Source organism: Lycorma delicatula, chromosome 12, assembly GCF_047948215.1.
Source record: "Lycorma delicatula isolate Av1 chromosome 12, ASM4794821v1, whole genome shotgun sequence".
NCBI classification, from domain to species: domain Eukaryota; kingdom Metazoa; phylum Arthropoda; class Insecta; order Hemiptera; family Fulgoridae; genus Lycorma; species Lycorma delicatula.
The window spans coordinates 31,100,533-31,122,513 of NC_134466.1; the positions used below are offsets into that span (position 1 = coordinate 31,100,533).

The 21,981-nt window shown below is 29.1% G+C and overlaps 1 protein-coding gene across 2 annotated transcripts in view; it reads right to left on the reverse strand.

Moving 5' to 3' along the window:
- Nucleotides 1-21,701, reverse strand: part of LOC142332720 (MFS-type transporter SLC18B1-like) — a 98,189-nt gene extending 76,488 nt beyond the window's left edge. The window contains exons 1-2 of one of the 2 annotated variants that reach the window (XM_075379308.1): nt 21,435-21,701; nt 14,576-14,968 (exon numbers count right to left, since the gene is read on the reverse strand). In XM_075379308.1, the coding sequence (XP_075235423.1) occupies nt 14,576-14,692 (117 nt within the window). In that variant the 5' untranslated portion in view covers nt 14,693-14,968; nt 21,435-21,701. The remainder of the gene's footprint in view (nt 1-14,575; nt 14,969-21,434) is intronic. The other variant, XM_075379307.1, reaches the window with a different exon arrangement.
- Between the last annotated feature and the right edge of the window lie 280 nt (nt 21,702-21,981).

Below are 21,981 nucleotides of genomic sequence, written 5' to 3' on the forward strand. Positions count from 1 at the left end.
TTTGATACACACAAACTAGATAGGTAATTTTTTTTGTAGGAAATTTTTTCTTCTATCGGCTTATATATTTTTCTTGCGGCGGTAGCAGTAGTTAGCTATGTGCGCTTACGATTTTGTTTATCAAAAAGTGGTCAAAACCAAATAAAACAGTATGGTGCCCTTACAGACTACGCAATTAAAAAGCTAAATACTATGGAAATACTATTTTGGATAAAACAAATAAAAGTACAACCGAAATGAAGCATTTAATTTTAGCTACACTTAGACATTGCACTTCAACTGATGATAAACCTACACATCATAAGCGCCCAACTGGAGAGGAATCTTGATGCTTTTGTAATAAAACTTAAGGACATAGCAAAACTTCTGGGAAAAATAAAGATAATAGATACATATAAACAAAAAGATCAGTTTGTTTCTTTTCCATCATATTTTCCCTATATATGAAAGACTTATAGACAGCCGATTGCTTTCAACTAAAGGTGTATGCTAAAGAAAGTTTGAATAATTGCATACGGCGAATAATTCATACAAAACCTAGAGTGTTTCTCGGAAAATCGTTGAGACGGCTGTATCAGAAAGTATCGATCAGTACAATTTTGGAAATATATCATTTTTACTAGCGGTGAACAGAGCTGGGATTTCCCCAGGGCTTTCATCCCGTATTCTTGGAAGGAAAATGGGCAGGAGAAGAAAACGGAGAATCACTAAAATTACATACCAGGAAAGAAAGAGAAGGTTAAAGAATTTAAAGTATGAAGAAAAACAAGTACAGGATGAAGGTGTAAACATATGTAGCAACTCAGACTGATTCAGAGGGAGTTTTCGTGTTTAATTACTGTTTATTTAGTTAATCTTATTTTGTTGTTTTCCGCAAATTTTTTTTCTCCATATTTTCATTTGGTAGATCAATCATATCTTCCGTTCTATTCTAAGTAGAAACATAATTTTTTCCAGGTATTCAGAATTCTTTGATATACGTTCTGATATAACTATATATAGTGTTTTTGGTATAAGGTATTTAAAAAAAAAAATAGTTACATCAATGAACTTGACTTTTCAACAAATAAAATTAAAAAATAAATAAATAGTTCCTTGAAAATAGTATACTTTTAATCTGTTCTTAGAGTTCATAAATCCAAGTTAGACATTTTAAATGACACTAGTTTTGCTGTTGCAGGTTCAAAACTAATGAAAATATGATTTATCTGGCAAGTTTTTGCTACTTCAACCCCTACGTCAGGGGTTGTAAGTAAATATTGGGGCTTAAAATTATACTACACATTACCCATAATGTTTTTAAACCTATGACAAAAAATTGTAGCCATAAGTCTTCTGTTTAAAAAAATAGATTTTAACGTATACTTCCCCTTAAGTGATTTAAAAAAATTAAATATATATATATATATATATATATATATATATATATATATATATATATATATATATGCCTAGAGTAGCCGAGGTTTGAATATCCATATATGAATTCCTCAAGATTCATGAGAAATATTTATGAATGTATCCGATTACATTGTTGGCTTGAGGAATCAATGCTTGTAACAAATATATCGGTTTTAGAGTCGATTTGCGTGTGATTATCAAATTTAAGGATTCGTAGTAGAACTAACGTCACAGCCTTTCGATATTTTGAGTATGAATTTAATCTATTATCGGGGTCTACGAAATTTTTAAATCTTCAAATTGCGGGTAGTTATAAGATTGTCTGATTGTATTACAGCTCAATAGAATGTATTCTTTAATTATTTATAGCGATGTCTCTGAGTTACCCGGGAGCCGATATGTACTAGAAAAATTTTTCTGGAATCGCGCTGTATCCCATCAAAGTTCGCTGCCCATCATTAATAATTCTACCTTTATTGTACTTGCGTCGACCACATTTAGCTTCGTGTATTTCGACGATTTTACCAATTCCTTTAAGATTCTTATTGTTTTTTCAACATTGTACATAAATATATGAAGTTAATACAATAGTAATAGTACAGGAAGTAATAGTAGGTCGAGAGCAAATAAATAATTGTCGGGGAGAAAAAAAAAATTATGTAAAACGCTATTAAATGGTATACAACTTCACGAGACAATTTGGGACAAAAAAACAAAGTTCCAAAATTTTGATATATTTTGCTGTTATACTGTTATGATATTGTAACAAGACCGGTAGAGCGGACCTGAGTAACGGATTCCTGCTAATTAAGAAGAAAGTAATAGAAAATATAATAATGGAAGGAATTCAGAAAGGGACTAAAAGGAACCCTGTTAGTAAAGGTAACAGGTCCGTTTAACAATGGTCCTTTGTAATACTGCTTACTAATACATTAAACACGTGTCGTTCCGCGAGAAGAGTTACCGGACCAAGGCTAGGAATTTTATGGGAAAATGAGAGAGCGGTCGATCATTCTTGCGCTTCGAGTTGGGCCCGGTCCGGCAGGTAAAAAAGATAGGACAGTATAAATACTCTGGCGAAGACCGGTTAAAAGTCAGTTCCGCGAGGAGAGTTCTGCGAATCAGTCCGCGAGACTGCAGTCAGCGAGAGTATTCTACGAGGAGGTCAGTGAAGGAGAGAATTTCGAATGCAGGTTCGATGCAACTAAGGTGACGCCACGAATAGTTCCAGTACACGTAAACAAGAAATGGATCGATGAGTTACTGTAAAACTAAAAGTGAAAGAGATAATATATTAAATTTCATTCATAAACTGTTAGGGTAGTTTTATTTGTGAATAGCAAAGATATTTGCTGTGAAGGAACTTTATACTTGTTTTATCTATTGTACTATTGTTGTTAATACAAGACTAGTGGTTAAAAGTGTTAAGAATAGCGGTCGTGCTATGTCTTTTGTCAATGGGACTGAATTCTGGTTTTCATTATTTATCTATCTGTGAATAAATCCTGACAGTTACTTTAAACTTTGTTTTGTATGTAATCTATGTTTATCCTTATTATTGACATTTAGTATTATTACTGTTTACCGTTGTCATTATTCTAATTACTAATGTGGGATTTTTTTTTATATTCTGTTGCTATTATTATTACTATTACTATTATACTGATTATTATTATGGCTGTGATTGCTATACTTTTTTTTTATTATTTGTTTTATGATTGTCGTACTATTATTATTATTAATTTGTCTGGTATTACTTATGTTTTTAAACCAATGAATTGTAATTATATAAACATTTTAATTTGTTAATCTCTCAATATCCTGATAGAGCCGCGAACACGCGACAATATTTTTACTGACTTTTCGAAGAAGAAAAAGCTTAAGTATAAACATTTTACCCACTGGTAAACATAAACACTGGTAAATTTCCATCAACTCGACCGTCTTTCTTTTTCCTGTTTAGCCTCCGGTAACTACCATTTAGATAATACTTCAGAGGATAAATGAGGATGATATGTATGAGTGTGAATGAAGTGTAGTCTTGTACATTCTCAGTTCGACCATACCTGAGATGTGTGGTTAATTGAACCCAACCACCAAAGAACACCGGTATTCACGATCTAGTATTCAAGTCCGTGTAAAAATAGCTGGCTTTACTAGGACTTGAACGCTGTAACTCTCGACTTCCAAATCAGCTGATTTGGGAAGACGCGTTCACCACTAGACCAACCCGGTGGGTTCAACTCGACCGTCTGGCAAGCTTATTTCTTTTTCCATTATTCTCCTCGGTGCCTTACAACGTTCATTAAATAAGAGAAAGAAAGTCAAACAATTAGTATGGAAAAATTGAAGGTGACATTATTATAAAGTACCCAGTTCTTTTCTTTAAATCACCTATAATAAGGATAAAATTGTATTAAGCAAGGATTTTTTAGTTCACATTTATTTTATAATCAATTTTTATTAGAATCTAGAATTTAACATTTAAAGAACTCCTGTAGGCTTTAAAAAATTTTCCGTCTTATTCACCCGTAAAATGTTAAAACTGGTTACCTGTGGATTTAATATTCTCCTTAGATATTGTAAACATCTAATTAAGAAAAAAAATATTGGTGCGTCTCTTATTTCGAAAGTGGATACATTTCCTAAACCTCTATTGTAATAGTAAAAGATAAGTCTTACTTATATTCACTGTTGTGGAGACCAAAAGTAATGTGATATCCCCAAAATTTGATCGAACGAGCCCTGTCGATGTTACGTTGGACAGATGAATTCGCATAAATAGGAGTCTATCGTAGTTCTCAATCTGTACCACACTCTTTGCGATTCCGTCTTTTCAGTGCTGTCCGTAAACGCTTCACTGTGTTTGTATGTGCCACGTTAATTGGATCTCGAAAGTTAACCGAGTGATTAAGAGTTTGGTCTGAATAATTGTAACCTTGCAAGTATATCATCGTAACTCCGCCCAAACAGAAATTATGTTCGTTTGAGGTCTGATACTCTCCTTTAAAACTCTTCCTCCGAAGTAATGAATTAATTATTTTTAATAGTCTGGATGTAAATATTTTAAAATGACGGGGATATATTAAGGAAGAAAGAAATTACTTAAAATTTTGTCCGTTGTGTCCATTTAACAGTCGGGTAAGTAAAAAAAAAGAGAAAAAATATTATTTGCTAATTTAAATATTAATCTATTTCAAGTTTACATAAAATTCTATCAAATTATTATTATCTCTCTCTCTCTCTCTCATATAAATTCTTATATAAATTCTCTCTCTCTCTCTCATTATTAAATGAGAGAGAGGTAGAGAGAGAGAGAGAGAGAGAGTGTGAGTGAGGGGAGAGAGCAAACACACGCACATATATATATAAACCAGTCAGAGGGCTTTGCCTCCTGAACCATATTTATGTTCATTAAACTAATGCTTGTGAGAATAATAATGATAAATAACAATTAAAACCTCTCCAGTTTATAAAAACTATCAGTGTATAGTAATTTCTTCAGACCAACAGTTTGGTTAGTACAGGACTCGAAACTTTGAGTTAGCTATGCGAGCAATGCGGGTTTCAAAATAGTCGGCCTCCATCTTAAAAATAGTAGTTATAACTGGTTACCCTTCTTCGTACGGGTAAAATTATATTTTTCCCGGTTTTAGCGTTACCCGACAAGCACCACTAGGAGGTGAGGTGTTTATACTTCATTTCTCATTAAAAAAAAAAAATAATTTAATTACTTTCGTTTTATGTTTTTTAGTCTTTTCAAGTAACTGGAGGCAGGTGCAGCCAGTTGCATCGCACATACAGCTAACACTGGTTGGATTTATTAATAACTATTAACCTCTGATTGTAAAAAAATTACAATAAATAATAATTCAGTTATAACAATAAAAAAAAAAAAAATGAAAAAATACAAAAATATATTTGATTACATATAAGAAATTATTTTTTAAGAAAGCTTTTATTTAACTAATATTAATATTAACATTAATAAAAAAAGGAAACAAATTAGAAAACCCCTCTAAAAAGTAAGAACTAATTCAATTTGAGAATTTTTAACAAAAAAATATAATATATTAACAAATAAAAAATGCACTGAAAAGTAAAAAATAAATTATCTAAATATCTAATAAATAAAAAATAAATAAATGTAATAATTATTAAATTTTAAAATTAAAAGTAATGAAACTATTTATTTTAATAAAAGCGTGGCGCAGTTTTTATCATTTATTTAAAAAACATTTATTTTTACAACAATTAATTTTCATTTTCAATAACTACGTGAGGAGGTGGAAAGGTCTGCTGGAATCTTTCCGCTAAAAGTTTCATTTTAATTAATTATGAATTTTTATTTAATGAATTCATAATTACGATTACAATTGTAATAATGATAATAATTAATAATTTTTTAGATTACCGTCAAAATGTGCATGACTTCAAAACTTTGTGCAAAATTTCTAAATTTAATTTTTATTTTTCATCTCAAATTTGAACCATCAAAGAATTAAAACTTGAGTTATTTTATTACAGATAAATAAAGTATATACATATACTAAACAACCTCATTAAACAAAAAATATATTTTAAAATACAGCAAATGTCTATAAATACTTATTCGAAAAGATTGTTATAAAAACTAGCCACGCTTTTATTTAACTAAGTATTTTCGTTACTTTTAATTTGAAAATTTAATAATTATTACATTTATTTATTTTTTATTTATTGGTTGTTTATTAGATATTTATATAATTTATTTTTTACTTTTCAGTGCATTTTTATATTTGTTAATATATTATATTTTTTTGTTAAAAATTCTCAATTTGATTTAATTCTTATTTTTTACTCTTTAGAGGGTTTTTCTAATTTGTTTTCTTTTTTTATTAATATTAGTTAAATAAAAGCTTTGCTAAAAAAATAATTTCTTATATATAATCAAACATATTTTTGTAATTTTTTTGTATTTTTTTTTAAGACTAAAAAAAAGTAAAAATATTTATTTTTACACATCGAAGTTACATACGTGTACCAAATTTCAATCATTTTCATACAATAGTTCATGGGAAATGAAAATTTTCAACTAAATGCATGATTTAGCGTTGGGTTTAGTGCGTGGGGGTGGGTCAAATCAAATTCCGACACCGTTGAGCTGTATTGTCATCGAAGTTACATACGTGTACCAAATTTCTTACAATAGATGAAAAGATATAGCAGTTGCAAGTTTTGATTATTCCTAAAGCGAGTTAAAAGCTTTTAAAAAATAAAAAGTTATTAGTGAAATAAATTTTATGTACTTTTCATTTTAATTAAAATTTGTTTACAATCAGAGACTAATAATTATTAATAAGTCAATATATTTAAATTAAAAAAAAGAAATAGTTAAAAAAAGTTATGTATATGAACTCGGATTCGAACTGATGTGTACATGGTTAAGGATCCTACACGTTCTCACTTACAACACATAACGACGTGAAACAAAATTAATATATAAACTAATTAATATAAAATGCTGATACAGACACCACAAAAAAATGTGATGCAATGTGGTGTCCACCACAATGCAATTGTGTAACTTTCCACTTTATTAAGAACTGGAGGTCCGTATTATCTCACTATCAAATGAAATAAGTTTAAATGAAGTGCAGCAAAACAATGTGTATATGTAATTTAATTAATTAAATTTAATTAGGAAGTTATGTGGTGTCCACATCAGATTTTTTACTGTTGTGTTAGTAGTTTAAGAAATGTGTCCGCTTTCGATATAAAATCCGGTGTAATGTATGTAAGCTTAACAATTTTGCAATGGCGATTGGTTATAAATGTCGCTGACTTGTCAGAACATTAAAAAACAAAAAAAAAAGAGTTTAAAAATTTTGTATAAAGATGAGAGTACTCATTTAATTACATAATCTCATAAATTATTTTTAACGATTTATTTATATTGCTAATTAGATAGTCGTATTTATTAATAAATAATCATTATTGGATAAACTTCGACCTTAGTTTAGCCTCTATATGAGTGTGTATAATTTTTTTTATCTAGTTATTGTCAAATACAGATAATATATCTTATATTAAAAGCACGACATGCTTTATTGTAGCGTTACAACAAATATGTTTTGTTAATTTTTTTTTTTGATTGTAATTTATCTTCTTTGACGTTAAAAAAATATCATTATGATGTAAAAGGGATCGTGTAAGGTATTTTAAAATAATTTCCCTTTTTACTTTTAGTTACTGTAACCATATCAATCCGTATCATGCATGATAAAATTTTTCTGTCTTTTGATACATACTGGTACGAGAAATGCATTACCAAATGCATCAGTATTTGGTAAAAATATACTGGTGTATATTTTTAAATGAGTGTGATTAAAACGAATTTTAAAAATATAGAAATTGTTTTCGCTGAAGATACGTACAAAATTATAAGCGAAAAAATCGATTTCTTAGTGTGTGAAATTCAGACATTATAATACGGTTTTCAAACATGAAAATCTTTATGCGGCTGAACTGTAACATTAAATAATTAATGAGGAAGACTAATATTTTGAAAAAGGAAAGAAAAATATTAGGCCGGAAGTGTGAAAATAATAGAAATATTTTGTAATTAAACGAAGTAATTTAAAGAAAATTTGACAGCATAATCGACACAATTTAAAAAGGTAAATAATGTTTTACATTTATTTAATGAAGATGAATGAACTAAGATTGACAAGAAAGATTCTTCTTTGATAACCTCAAAAATAAAAAAGTGGCTTCTAGAGAGAGAGGAAATCTCTATGAGATTGAAATAGTAGAAGATATTTTAGGAAGAGAAATTTTCAAGAAAAAAATACATAAAAGATTTAAAGTGATCCAAAACGGAAGAGAAAAAAAACGAAATACACAAGGAGAATTATAAAAGAACAGAGAAAGATTAAGAAAAATAATGTCTGAGTGATGATAGAAGATCAAAGCTTCAAAGGAAAAACAAAGTTTGTTCACACGGTCCAGAAATGGGAAATTCGGTAAAAATCATTTCACTTTAAAAAATCATGAACTCGCTATAAAATAATATTTCATATTAAAAATGTTTAGTTGCAATTAAAAAAATTAATTCCATTAAACTGTAAATAATTTAATTATATATAAATGATGTTACAGCACAAAATTAATTATTCTACCGATAAATGCATGATTTGCAATTTCAAATATAAATTATTAGATAAAAGTTATAAAAATAAACTTCAGTTATATGAATCATTCTACCGATAAATTGAGTAGTTCCTATTTCATGTTACTAATATTAGATTGAGAAATAAAAACATTTATGTCATTAATTTCATCGAAGAATTTATTATTAAAAATTAACTTCTTATCAAAATGGCAAAACAAATATAACGGGCTGTTGGTGATTTTTTGAATTACTTCAAATAAGTACGGTCAAAATTATATGTTATTTATATAGTAGTATGTCTAAATATCCTTCTACAAACACCCCTTGAATTAGAATCAATAAATACAGTTATAAAAAAAAATCTGTTGTGGACACCACATAATTTCCTTGTACACGTGTATTATATATACATAAATTACATATTAGACATATACACATTTTTGTTGCACTTCATTTAAACTTATTTCATTTGAAAGTGAGATACGATCCTCCAATTCTTTAATAAAAGTGGACAGTTACACAATTTCTAAAATATTAGTTTTTATTAACATCAAATAGGTTACTAAATTTTATAGCGATTTTTATTATCAAGTAGACTGAATCAAATGCATGAATAAAAATAATACGATCCTAAATTATAATTTTCAATTAATATTAAATATTCAGGTGTTTCACCGAATGACTTCGTTGTACGCCTATTAAATTACATACACACATTTCTGAAGTACATAAAATTTTATTTCATTAATAACTTATGATTTTTATTCATTTTTTTTAAATTTCTATTATTGAATTATTATTTATTGTATTTTTTTACAGTTAAAGGTTAAACATTTTATTAATATATTTAAATTTTAAAAAAATTTGGAAATGAAGACAGATTCGAACCGATATGGCTTCGCCTTGTAAGATCCAAATATTTCATTAATTAAAATTTTATTGGGCTGTAACTTTGGAACCGATGAAAGTAAGTACCATGGTATATCGTTGAAAAGCTCTCAGTAGGGCTTATTACTGCAGTTATGAAAAAGTCCAAAATTCAATTTTTTTTTGATTTTGAGCTTTTTTGGACACTTTTGCCCAGTCGATTGCAATCAAAGGGAGGTGCACAGCTAGATATTGCAACAGTCCTAAATCCAAAATTTCAACATCCTACGGTTCATCGTTTTTGAGTTACGAGAAATACATTGGTACGTACAGCCGTCATGCCAAAACTAGTCAAAATGGATTCAGGAATGATCAAAATGAATATTTCATTTTATATTTGAAAACCGAAATTTTTCGCGATCACAATACTTCCTTTACTTCGTAAAAGGAAGTAAAAAGGAGCACACCCTTCGAGAACGTCTTCTAATCGGTTAGTTTCAACAGTTCTTTGAAAATTGTGTCATAAGAAACGGTCATCAGATAGAGATCCTTAAAATCTAAATTATAAACAGAATCCTAGTATTACGCTTTGATTATAAAAATGTTGAACTCGATATATCAAAGGGTGAAGTTAAATCTAAAGGTTTTTACGAGGTGTTTACATTCGACAACCTGATAAATCTAGTATAAATGTAATTGCGTCAGTGAGTTTCACCCGAAAACTACTCAACCGATTGAGCTTAAATTTTGCATGAACATAGTTTTTATACCTGGAAAGAACATAGAACTATTGCCGTTACGAAATATTTCACCGTTTCAAGATGGTGGTCGTTTTAATGGCTTGCGGTAACAACCGGATTATGTTCTTTGCGATATTCAACTTTACTATGGAAACCGTTGGTCTAATAGAATTCGTAGACCACTTCAACTATTTGAATTCAATTTTTTACAAAAAAATGTTCTGGTTTGCCTTTTACGATATATCTTTTGGTTATTGATAAAACTAGCTTTAAAGTTGCGACGGGGTACAATGCGGCGGCTCAACGAGCACACAACCACACCCACTGTTACTGTGAGTGCGATGCGACGCGACTGGGTGTAATTGACTAACCCACCGGGTTGGTCTAGTGGTTAACGCGTTTTCCCAAATCAGCTGATTTGGAAGCCGAGAGTTACAGCGTTCAAGTTCTAGTAAAGCCAGTTATTTTTACACGGATTTGAATACTAGATCGTGGATACCGGTGTTCTTTGATGGTTGGGTTTCAATTAACCACACATCTCAGGAATGGTCGAACTGAGAATGTACAAGACTACACTTCATTTACACTCATACATAACATCCTCATTCATCCTCTGAAGAATTATCTAAACGGTAGTTACCGGAGGCTAAACAGGAAAAAGAAAAAAAAAGGGTGTAATTGACTGCATTTACTTGACCAAAAAAAACAAAAAAATAAAAAGAGAAACGAAGCCTGGTCATCTCCTCGTGTTTTTTTGTCGGGTAACTCTTAAGAATCCTGCACAATGTTTTTTTAACCCGTACGAAGGACTGTATAACTAACATTTTTAAGATGGGGGCCGATTATTTTAAAACCCTTAAGTACAGTACATACGTGCATTCTTATCTACCATTTTTTTTTTAATTTTGTCCAAAAATTTCCCCCTACCCAAAAATCGAAAGAAGTTATTATTTTTATTTATTGCATAAAAAAAAAATTAATGTCTTCTTAGGCATAGTAGTAGTGTAAGCAATCCAAGAAAATACTTTGGCAATATTGGGGACGGAGGAGCCGTTAAAAGTTTAAAAATATCGATATTTTAATTTTTCAAAACTTTTTTGAGTTTATTAAACTTTTATTTTATTTATCTTTTATTATAAACCTTTAGTAATAATATTAAAACAAAATTAAATCGTAATTCAACACACCAAAAAAATAAATCTTAGGTAATTTTTTGTTGATTATACATTTTTTAGTGGAATTTTGTTTTTAGTTTCTCTCACTTAATATAGCAAACGTAGTAAAATCAAAAAAAAATTCTTGGAAGATGGGAAGCAGAAAAAATGATCGGGAAGTTTAAACTTTTTTTAGTTTATTTTAACATATAATGATAATTTTACAATAAAAAGAAATCTTAGGTAATTTTTTTACGTGTAATTATTTTTCCACTATACAAGAATAAATAATCAATGGCAGGAAGTATTAAAATTTTGTCACAATTTTATTGTTCACTATGCGTTTCATAAAATGTAATGTATTCATTTTAAAATTACTATTGCCTTTTTCCATCTCTAATTTCAAGTTGAAAACATTTTTCGTTTCGTAGTGGACTCTATTAATTTTAAAGTTATTATTTCTAAGTTGATATTACATATTCTCAATGATTTAATAAAATTTGGTTATACAGAGCGATAAAAGTATGAGAACGGCTTTATATTTCAAAACAGGGATACTAGGAGGTAAAAACAAGTGCGGATCTACATATTTACAAAATTAATACTTTATGATGTGTTTGAAAATTTTCTCGCCGTTTTAGATCCGGCACATAGAATTAAATTTTTTTTTAAGAAAGGAAGGTGGTCACGTGATACATGTTTTTAATGTAAAATTTTAGGAGAAAAGAGATGGTGAAAACGTTTTCTCGATAAATGCCTTCAATTTAGAGTTATAAGTAATCAAAGTTACCAAAAAAAAAAAGAAAGAAAAATCGTAGCAGCAATAAAACGAGGTTAAAAAACATTTTTTTTACAGGGGAGGTTTAACTGTTTCACTAGAATTTCGAAGTTTTTTTTAAACTTGGAAATTCTTTTGTTTATATTTAGTTTCTGTATTTTGTACTCGGATATAAATCATATATACTCAGGTGTATTTTGTACTCAAAGTAAAGTTCTGTTCAAGATCTGTTTAAAACCATTTAACAAAGTTATTTTACGCCAAACATAAAATAGTACGTTTTTCGACCGTAAATTTTGTACTTTACCCCACATTTCTGAAAAATTAATAAAAATATTGTTCTGGGACAGGGTGTCCATAAAGTCTGTTCGTGATTACAAAAATACTATTACAGTTACAGCTGTGTGGTTTGTGGCAAAACAAAGAAAAAAATATCAATTTTTTTTTCATATTGATTTGTTGCAAGTAGAGGGCACTGTGATCAATTTTTTATAAAATGGCATCAATCAAGGAGAAAGCGAAATGCGTGTTGCGGTATCACGAGTCGAAATCACCGATTACTGTGCAGCGAAATTCTTGAAGGGAATATGGACGACCAGCACCTGATAGCAAGAGTATCGTTGCTTGGTATACAAAATTTAAGGAGAATGGAAGTGTGGTCGACTTTCCGTGGTCGTCCGTTAGTGAAGAGAAGATTGAAGTTGAGCAGCAAACATTTCTACATACCCATTCCAAATCTACTCGTCGTGCATCTCGTGAACAAGGGATTCTTCGGTCAACAGTGCACAAAATTTTATAAAAGATTTTGCGTGAAACTAAGGTTGCACGCGTATAAAGTTCAGATACTGCAATATCTACAGCCAGATGACGGCCCTCGTCGTGTTGCCTTTGCAACCGAGATTTTACAGCGGATTGATAATGGCAACGCGTACCTGCACCGTATATGTTTTCAGACGAGGCTACTTTCCACATGTCAGGGAAAGTAAACGGGGGCATAATGTGAGAATATGGGGCTCAGAAAATCCGTACTTTACCAGAAAAAAATTAGAGATGCCCCTAAAGTGAATCTATGGTACGGTTTGATGTACAACAGAACCCATCGGTCCCGTCTATTTCATCGAGCAATAGCTAACATTTATCTGTATGTGCTGCAACACTTTGCTGTACCTTAACTAAATGACTTGGAACCACTGAAATATAGACATACTGGAATGGGCACTAGCGTTAGAAATCCGTGCTAACAAAGATAGCTGATTTAGAGGTATACCTCTCTTTGTCTACAGTCCGTTCAAAAAGTTTGTGACGATCTCTCTCATCACAAATCACAAGTTATCTTTCATAATTCAAGTTATTGTAGAAATTTTTTATAAAAACATTTATATGGTACAATGATTAACTCAAAATTCATTTAATATTCATAAGCATTAACATTTTTCTATCAATTAAATATAATTATGAGATTTTATCACTTAATAATAACTGCAATTAAGTTTTATGGAATCACTTTCTGAAGGGACGGTACGTTAGGTACAATACGCATGCGCTGCACTGTGCGACAATGATAATTACACCTCTAAATCTATCTGTCTCACGTTCGTTTTTCGCTCACGTTGGACATAGGCAGTGCCCATTCCAGTATGTCTATATTTCAGTGCTTGCAACCTAGGGTGGTTTGCCACCTAGGGTGGTTTGTAATGGCGCACCACTACATCGGGGATTACTAGTTCAAGATTTTCTGAACCAATCGTTTCACGGCAGATAGATCTGGCGCGACGGTCTCACTCCCTGGCCACCACGTTCACCAGACATAATTTTCACATGTCATGAAATGGATTATCAGTTGGACATTCTACGAGCAAGAAAAGGCGCACATGTTGAAATTTATTGATATTGCAAAAAAAATTGATAATTTTCTCTTTGTTTTGCCACAAACCGCACAGCTGTAACTTTAAGAGGTTTTTGTAATACATTTTTGTAATCATGGAAAGACTTTATGGACACCCTGTATTTTTTTAATTCTGCAGGTCAGATTTCATATAAAACCACAAATTTACTCCTTATTTTGGGTTCCAAGAATTACAGTCCTACTTAATTTTACCAAAGACGAAGAAACCAGGGCGAAATTTTTCACCAGTCGACACTGGCTAATTAAGCGTTCCCGAACCAATGTTTATATGGCATTTTTTATTTATTTTAACCAGTAGAACTTATCCTGATCGTTTGTTACATTCTTCATGAATCACTCTGTATATATTTGCTTAATAACTCTTGTCCAATTATAGCTAAATGTTAATTGGTATTATTACTAATATTTAATACCGTAAAAAAATAATTGCTTTCCAGTGAATTCCATCACGATATAACAATACTTTTCTGTAGTGAGTATATTTTAGAAAGTTTCTGTAATTTTTATGAATGAACTTAATTGCAATAGTTAAATTAAAAAAAGTGAACAAATAAAATAATAAGTATTTTTGCTTACCTCTTGTGGGTAGAACGGTGCTTGCAGTGATACGCAAATTGCGTTACAAAAATCTCCAATGCTAAGAACTACCAAAGTCAAAAGTTGTCTTCTAGTAAATTTTGATAAACTTATCATGTTCACTAATGCGCACTTAGTTACAAATTAATGTTCGTCTGTTTTTTTTTTTTAAATTGAAAATGTCTTTATTTTTGAATTATATTTTTTTTTTAAATACGAAGTTTACGATGTAAAAAAAAAATCGATTTAATACTTTTTTACGTAAAAAATTCGTTATATAATAATATAACAATAAATACTCACTTTTAATATTTTTAAGTAGTCACAATAAAAAAAAAATCAGTTTTATAAATCGATCTATAATGTTTTAATCCTATAATTTACACTTCAATTCTAAAATGTAAAAATAAAAAAGAATTAAATTTTTTATTTTATTAATGCTCTCTCGCTTGTTAAAAAAATAATAATTAAAAAATAGGAAGGAATAAATTTTATCAAAAACAAAAATTATTTTATCAGAATTAAATATTCCTAATTTGATAAATGTATATTTAATGTAATTAATTAAGTTGTATTGGGGACAGATTTAAGTACATAAAACAAGTTTTTTATGCTTCAGTTTTGGTGAAAATAATTATACTGTAGCCCATTAGGAATTGCTTACGAAATTTCGTTGTCCATTACCTACCCGTCAAAATTTGGTAAGATGAACATCAAATTTCAAGATTACTGGAGGTGCTCCACTCTCAGATAGGCCTATAACTAGTTAGGTTTCAGAAAAATGTTTTTTCGGAGACATTATTAAAGAGCCTCAAACGTCAACCAGAGGTGCTCATGTTTGGCTAGATGTGCTCAGAAGAATTTTATGGAAGTTCTATAAGAATTAGAATTCAAATATATTAGAGGCTCAGATTACTTCGTGAAGATGATTTTTATAGAAAAATGATATTTATGAGACATTCGTTGTGTAGATATCATTTGATGAAGCACACATCAGATTAAATGATCTAATAAGCCGAAATAATTGTGTTTATTGATATGATAAAAATCCTCGCGTAGTTTTATATAAAAGGAATTTACAGAAGAATTAAGTTTTTATCTCAAAAAAGTGCAGGAATCTTGTTTTTTTGATAGAAGTATAACAGCCGATTCATATCTTGAGATGTTATTGCCGAGCTATTTTCTTTCACATGGACCGTCCCTATGTAAGCAACAATGATGGAACACTTCTTCATTGTAGTATGTTCGTCAAGTTATAAAATTTTGCCCCGATTTATAAAATCAAACACAATTTTTAATCGACAGCTTGACTGGTTCAGAGGATTTAGATTTTAACTAAATTACCATATCTGATGATGATTTCCCGTAATGAAAAATTTCGATCCTTTATCCATTCAGTGGATGGAGCCAAGAAATAATACATTGACCACCAGATCCGTGTAAGTTTACGTCATACGATTTTTTATTTCGAGGAATAGTCAAAGATGTAGTATTTTTTTTTCAAATCGAAATGATCCGAACTATTCAAGCTGTTGATTGAAAACTCGGTTTGATTTTATAAATCGGGCAAAAGTTTACTAGAAAAAAGAAATGACAACGAAGTTGTAATAGTTTCCTGGCGTTGGTTATTTATTCTTATATATATACACACACATATATACTGAAAAAATAATTATACGTGAAAAAAAAATTATCTAAGATTTCTTTTTTGGGTGGGGGTAATTTATGATGACGTTTTATTGTAAAACTATCATTTTATGATAATAAACCAAAAAAGTTTAAAAAGTTAAAAAACCATGCTTTTTATTTTTGTGCTTCCTACCTCTAAATCACCTTCCAAGAATTTTTTTGATTTTTCCACGTTTGCTAAGTTAAATTGAAGAAATTGAAATAAAATTTCACTAAAAAACATACAACCAATAAAAAGTTACCTAAAATTTCTTTTGGGAGGGGGGGGGGGAGTGAATTATGATTAAATTCTAAAATACTAAAGGTTTATAATAAAAGTTAAGTAGACGAAAAGTTAATACAAAAAAGTTGTGAAAAATTAAAAACAAATCGATACTTTAATCTTTGATCGGCTCCCTAAATCCCAATATTGTCCCCAAAGTATTTTTTTCTTTTTGGTTGCTTATACTACAACTATGGCTAGAAAGAAATTATAAAATATTTGGTTAAAAAATATGCAATAAAGATAGATTTTTGCGGAAAGCGGTCGATTTTTGTTGGTAAAAGTTTGTGGTCAATATCTTTAGGTGATGGAGTAGATAGTCTACCTAGACTAGTATTCCATCCTAGGTGATGAAATAGTCAATTTTCTCAAAACCTTTGAAATACAACCCCACTGTAGATTATCCATACATGCATGTACACTTATCTTAGCATTTAAAAAAAAAAATTCAAAAATTCTCCCTTTCCCAAAAATCTAAAAAAACGCTGTCTTTTTTTATCGCATTCTTTTTAACCGAATTTTTTATTACGTCTTTCTAAGCACAGTAGTAGAACAAGTGAAACCAAAAAAGTTTTCGCGACATTTTTCGGGTCGGAGATCCGAACAGAGTTTAAAAATATCTATTTTTTGAAAATTTTATTAGTTTATCTAAACTTTTAATAATAATATTACTATGAACTTGCATCATAATTTACCCTCCACACTCAAAAAAGAAATCTTAGATGCATTTTTTTGTAGTACTAGTGCAATTCTGTTAATTTCTTCCTTTTAATATAGTGAAACAGATAAATCAAAAGATTTTCTTGGAAGGTAATTTTTGGGTTGGGAGAGCATATATATATTTAAAATAATTTTTAATTTATGAATAATTCTATGAAGTTGTAATCTCTTCAAAAGCTCTCAGTGTTATTACAAAAAATTGAAAATTAGTATTAAATAAGATGAGTTAATAAAAAAATTACTTTTAATATTAATTTATATATATATATATATATATAAATCAGCCTGTAGCACGTGTTATATGTGTGTTTATATGAGGTGTGGTATTAGCACGTGACATAAGTTATTACGTATATATATATATATATATATATATATATATATATATATACGTAATATTATGTATATATGTATATATATACATATATTAACACTACATCTGTTAGTTTTCATAACATCCAATAAAAGCAGTTATTAGAAAAAAAAGAAGTAATTTCGATTAGATATGGTGTTCCTATTCAAATTTGGACATTGTAACTACTATCTCTACGTAACGTCATCGACTACGATGTGTGTTAAATCATCAGGCAAATCATAACATTTATTATAGCTTAAATTAAATTTAACCTCTTTATTTAAATAAAAATGCCAAAATTATATACAATTGTCATTTTGGTATTGAAAGTATTTTAACCGATAAATTCAAAACATGATCATTCATTTTAAGATAAAATTATTCAGTGAAAAATAATGTACAGTCTTTTAATTTTAGTGAGCCTTAGCTCATTATCGATTATAGTCTATTTATGTTGTTGCATTCTTCTTTTTTATTGTTTTTAATAAGTAGTAGGTTTCAGACTATTCAGTGTTAGTAAACTACTTTTTTTTACGGGTAGTGTTAGGTCTAACTTTTTAAAAAATAAATATATAATTAAACACTGTGAAAAAAAAATTCGATATTTGAGGACTACATCGACTGTTAAAAAGAAAAAGCTGCCAATAATTTAGATAATTTGGCGCCGACTTCTAAACGTCAAAATTCAAAGATTTGAAAAATTCTGTTTTTAGCGATTCTAGTTTATCCGGTACCATTAATTTTTGGGTTCCTATTAACAACACACAATGGACTACCGATTCCAGGGATGCAGTAAGTTTAATTATACGAACAAGAGACGCAGCTATCCTCAATGAAAAAGATTGCAGTGGAAAATTGGAGATTTCCAGATTTTTATACAAATTAATCATTCAAGTGTACTGTTAAAAATCGATTTTACGATGAACTACTCACGATAAATAAAACGAATCTTATAACTTAAGAAAATATTATTGATTTGTTTTGTAAGTTAGCGATAAGGTAGTGTAGTACAAATTATGTATATACTAGCATCCCCGTCACGGCTTCGCCCGCACTATAGTTACTTTACCCATCGTGGTAAGGGGATATATAGCCGGTCATGGCTCGCTTCGCTCGTCCTTCCCGTCTAGTTAGAGAGCTCTGCCTCTTGGACCTCGCAGTGTTCATTAAACTCATGCTTGTGGGAATAATAATAAATAAAAAGTAAAGCCTGTTTAATTTATAACAATTATCAGTGCATTGTAATTTCTTTAGAGCAGCAATTTGGTCAGTTCAGGACCCGAAATTTTGAGTGATCTAAGAATGTGGGTTTTAAAATAGTCGTTCTTTATTTTAAAAATATTAGTTATAGCTGGTTACCTGTACTTCTTACAGATAAAAATTAATTTTTCCCGGTTCTTAGTTTTACCCGACAAACACCATCAGAAGGTGACTGTCCTTCATATTTTCTAAATCACTTAAGGGGAAGTATACGTTAAAAGCAAAACTAGTGTCATTTAAAATGTCTAACTTGGTTTTATGAACTCTAAGAACAGATTAAAAGTATACTATTTCCAAGGAACTATTTATTTATTTTTTAATTTTATTTGTTGAAAAGTCAAGTTCATTGATGTAACTTTTTTTTTAAATACCTTATACCAAAAACACTATATAGTTATATCAGAACGTAGATCAAAGAATTCTGAACTCCTGAAAAAAATTATGTTTCTACTTAGAATAGAACCGAAGATTGATCTACCAAATGAAAATATGGAGAAAATAAATTTGCGGAAAACAACAAAATAAGATCAACTAAATAAACAGTAATTAAACACGAAAACTCCCTCTGAATCAGTCTGCGTTGCTACATATGTTACACCTTCATCCTTTAAACGTATCCTTCCCTTTCTTTCCTGGTATGTGATTTTAGTGATTCTCCGTTTTCTTCTCCTGTCCATTTTTCTTCCAAGAATACTGGATGAAAGCCCTGGGGAAACCCCTGCTCTGTTCACCTCTAGTAAAAATGATATATTTCCAAAATTGTACTGATCGATACAGCCGTCTCAACGATTTTTCGAGAAACACTCTAGGTTTTGTTACACCTTGAAAGCAATCGGCTGTCTGTAAGTCTTTCATATATAGGAGAAATATAATGGAAAACAAACAAACTGATCTTTATGTTTATATGTATATATTATCTTTATTTTTCCCATGTGCTTACGCTTTATTACAAAATTACAAAAGCATCAAGATTCCTCTCCAGTTGGGCGCTTATGATGTGTAGGTTTATCATCAGTTGAAGTATAATGTCTAAGTGTAGCTAAAATTAAGCTTCATTTCGGCTGTACTATTATTTGTGTTAGCCAAAATAATATTTCCATAGTATGTAGCTTTATAATTGCGTGATCTGTAAGAGCGCGATACTGTTTTGTTTGGTTTTGACCACTTTTTGGTAAACAAAATTGTAAGCGTACAACTAACTAGTGCTACCGCCACAGACAAAAATATATAAACTGACAGAAGAAAAAATATCCTTCAAAACAAAATTTACCTCTCTAGCTTGTATTTATCAAAAGTTATTGATAAACATGTGTTTTTTAAAAATAAAAACAAAGGAAATTTTCACACTGACTTGCACGTAATTTTAAAATTTTCTATTTACTTAACCAAAAAAAAAAAAAAATGTATATAACAAGATTTTCAGGAAATTTCAGAGAAAAGATTATAGGAAAAAAATGTTTTTGATGAAAAGTGTTTTTCAGTATTTTTAACGTATACCTCCTCCTTAAACAAAAAGATTGTATATTTAGAAGAGATTCTTTGATTTTCCGTCACGTTCGGCAGAATTCTGGAAGTAGAAGGAGTAGTTTTTAGCTTTGTATAACTAATTATTTTCTTTTTATATTGAATTGAGTTAAAGTTTGCAGAATAGAATGAACTGTCTTTAGAAATACTGTAAAAAAAAAATATGAAAATAAATTTAATTTATAGCGTTATTTTTTTATCGATTCGAATCGTTTATTTTGAAATTAAAATATTAGTAACGATATAAAAACTTCTGAGAATATTTAAAAACGGCCAAAAACGTACGCCTTTATAAGAATTAATAAAGTAGTGCAAAGAATCGATGTAATATAACCAAATATTGAGAGTTTAGATAACAATAAATATATCATTTCTCTTGAATACACAAATATCGATTATATTTTATCTTAATTTATTACACTTAACCTTTATAAAGATTATTTATTATTAAAATCAAACATTTATTTTTTTTAAAACGGTTTTTTTTTAATTACATTTTATATTTATGAGATATTAACGAAAATGAAATTTTACTTGAAAATAATTTTTATTATTTTAATGATATTAACAATCCTAAATAAATAAAAAATATTTTTTAGCGTGTATTTAGGTTGTGTAATTTTTTATTGTTAAAAATTTTCATCGTATAATAATAAATCCTAGAAATTGGTGTATTTAATAAAAAAAAAGGTAGAATTTGAAAATATATTACAAAAAAACAAAATTGTACGGGCCGAATTGAAAATCTTTTCCTGTTTTTATTTCTATTAAAAATGGTTTAACCAGTCGTGTAAGATTTTTTAATAAACGGTCGAACGTAATGGATTCATTTATAATTTTTTTTTCTATGAAACTTATAAATGAAATGAAAAGGTGAAATATTGTGTTCAAATATAAATATCAAATAGCAATTAAACGTGGTTTGATAAAATTTAACAACATATTTATTTAAAACAATTTTAATTAAGTTTTTTAATCTTTTTAATTAATTGAGAGCATTTTACACAAAAAAAACTTAAAAAAATAATTTCCACAGAATAAAATAATACCTCTTTTTATAAGCGTAGCCGTTGAAAATTTGTTTTACCTTTACAAAAAAATATATATTATTCACTAATTTTACACTTTTAAAACAATAACAAAAAAAACCAACTAATTTATCGTAGTATTATAAATAGAAAGTTTTATCAACATGGCGGCGGCAGTGATTTTTTAGTATGTTCTTTTTGTTATTTAAAGATGAAAATACAATTTCGTCTCCACTTCTTCATACAATTACGAACACATAAAGACTGATTTGTTTCTTCTTAATATAAATTAAATTATTATTTCTGTAATATTATATATTTTGTTATCTATTTGATTTAAATATATATATGTAATTTTAATATTATTAAAGGCTCAGAACCTTTTATCAGTGACGACCTTAGCACTGTAGATAGATTCAGTTTATACTGACCGTAGTACAACCACTCTTTTTTTTGTGTGTATGTATATATATATATATATATATATATATTTGTTTGTTGGAAGACGGACAAATTGTTACATTTACAAAATTAGTTGATATTTTATAAGTATGTCCTCTAGAACAAT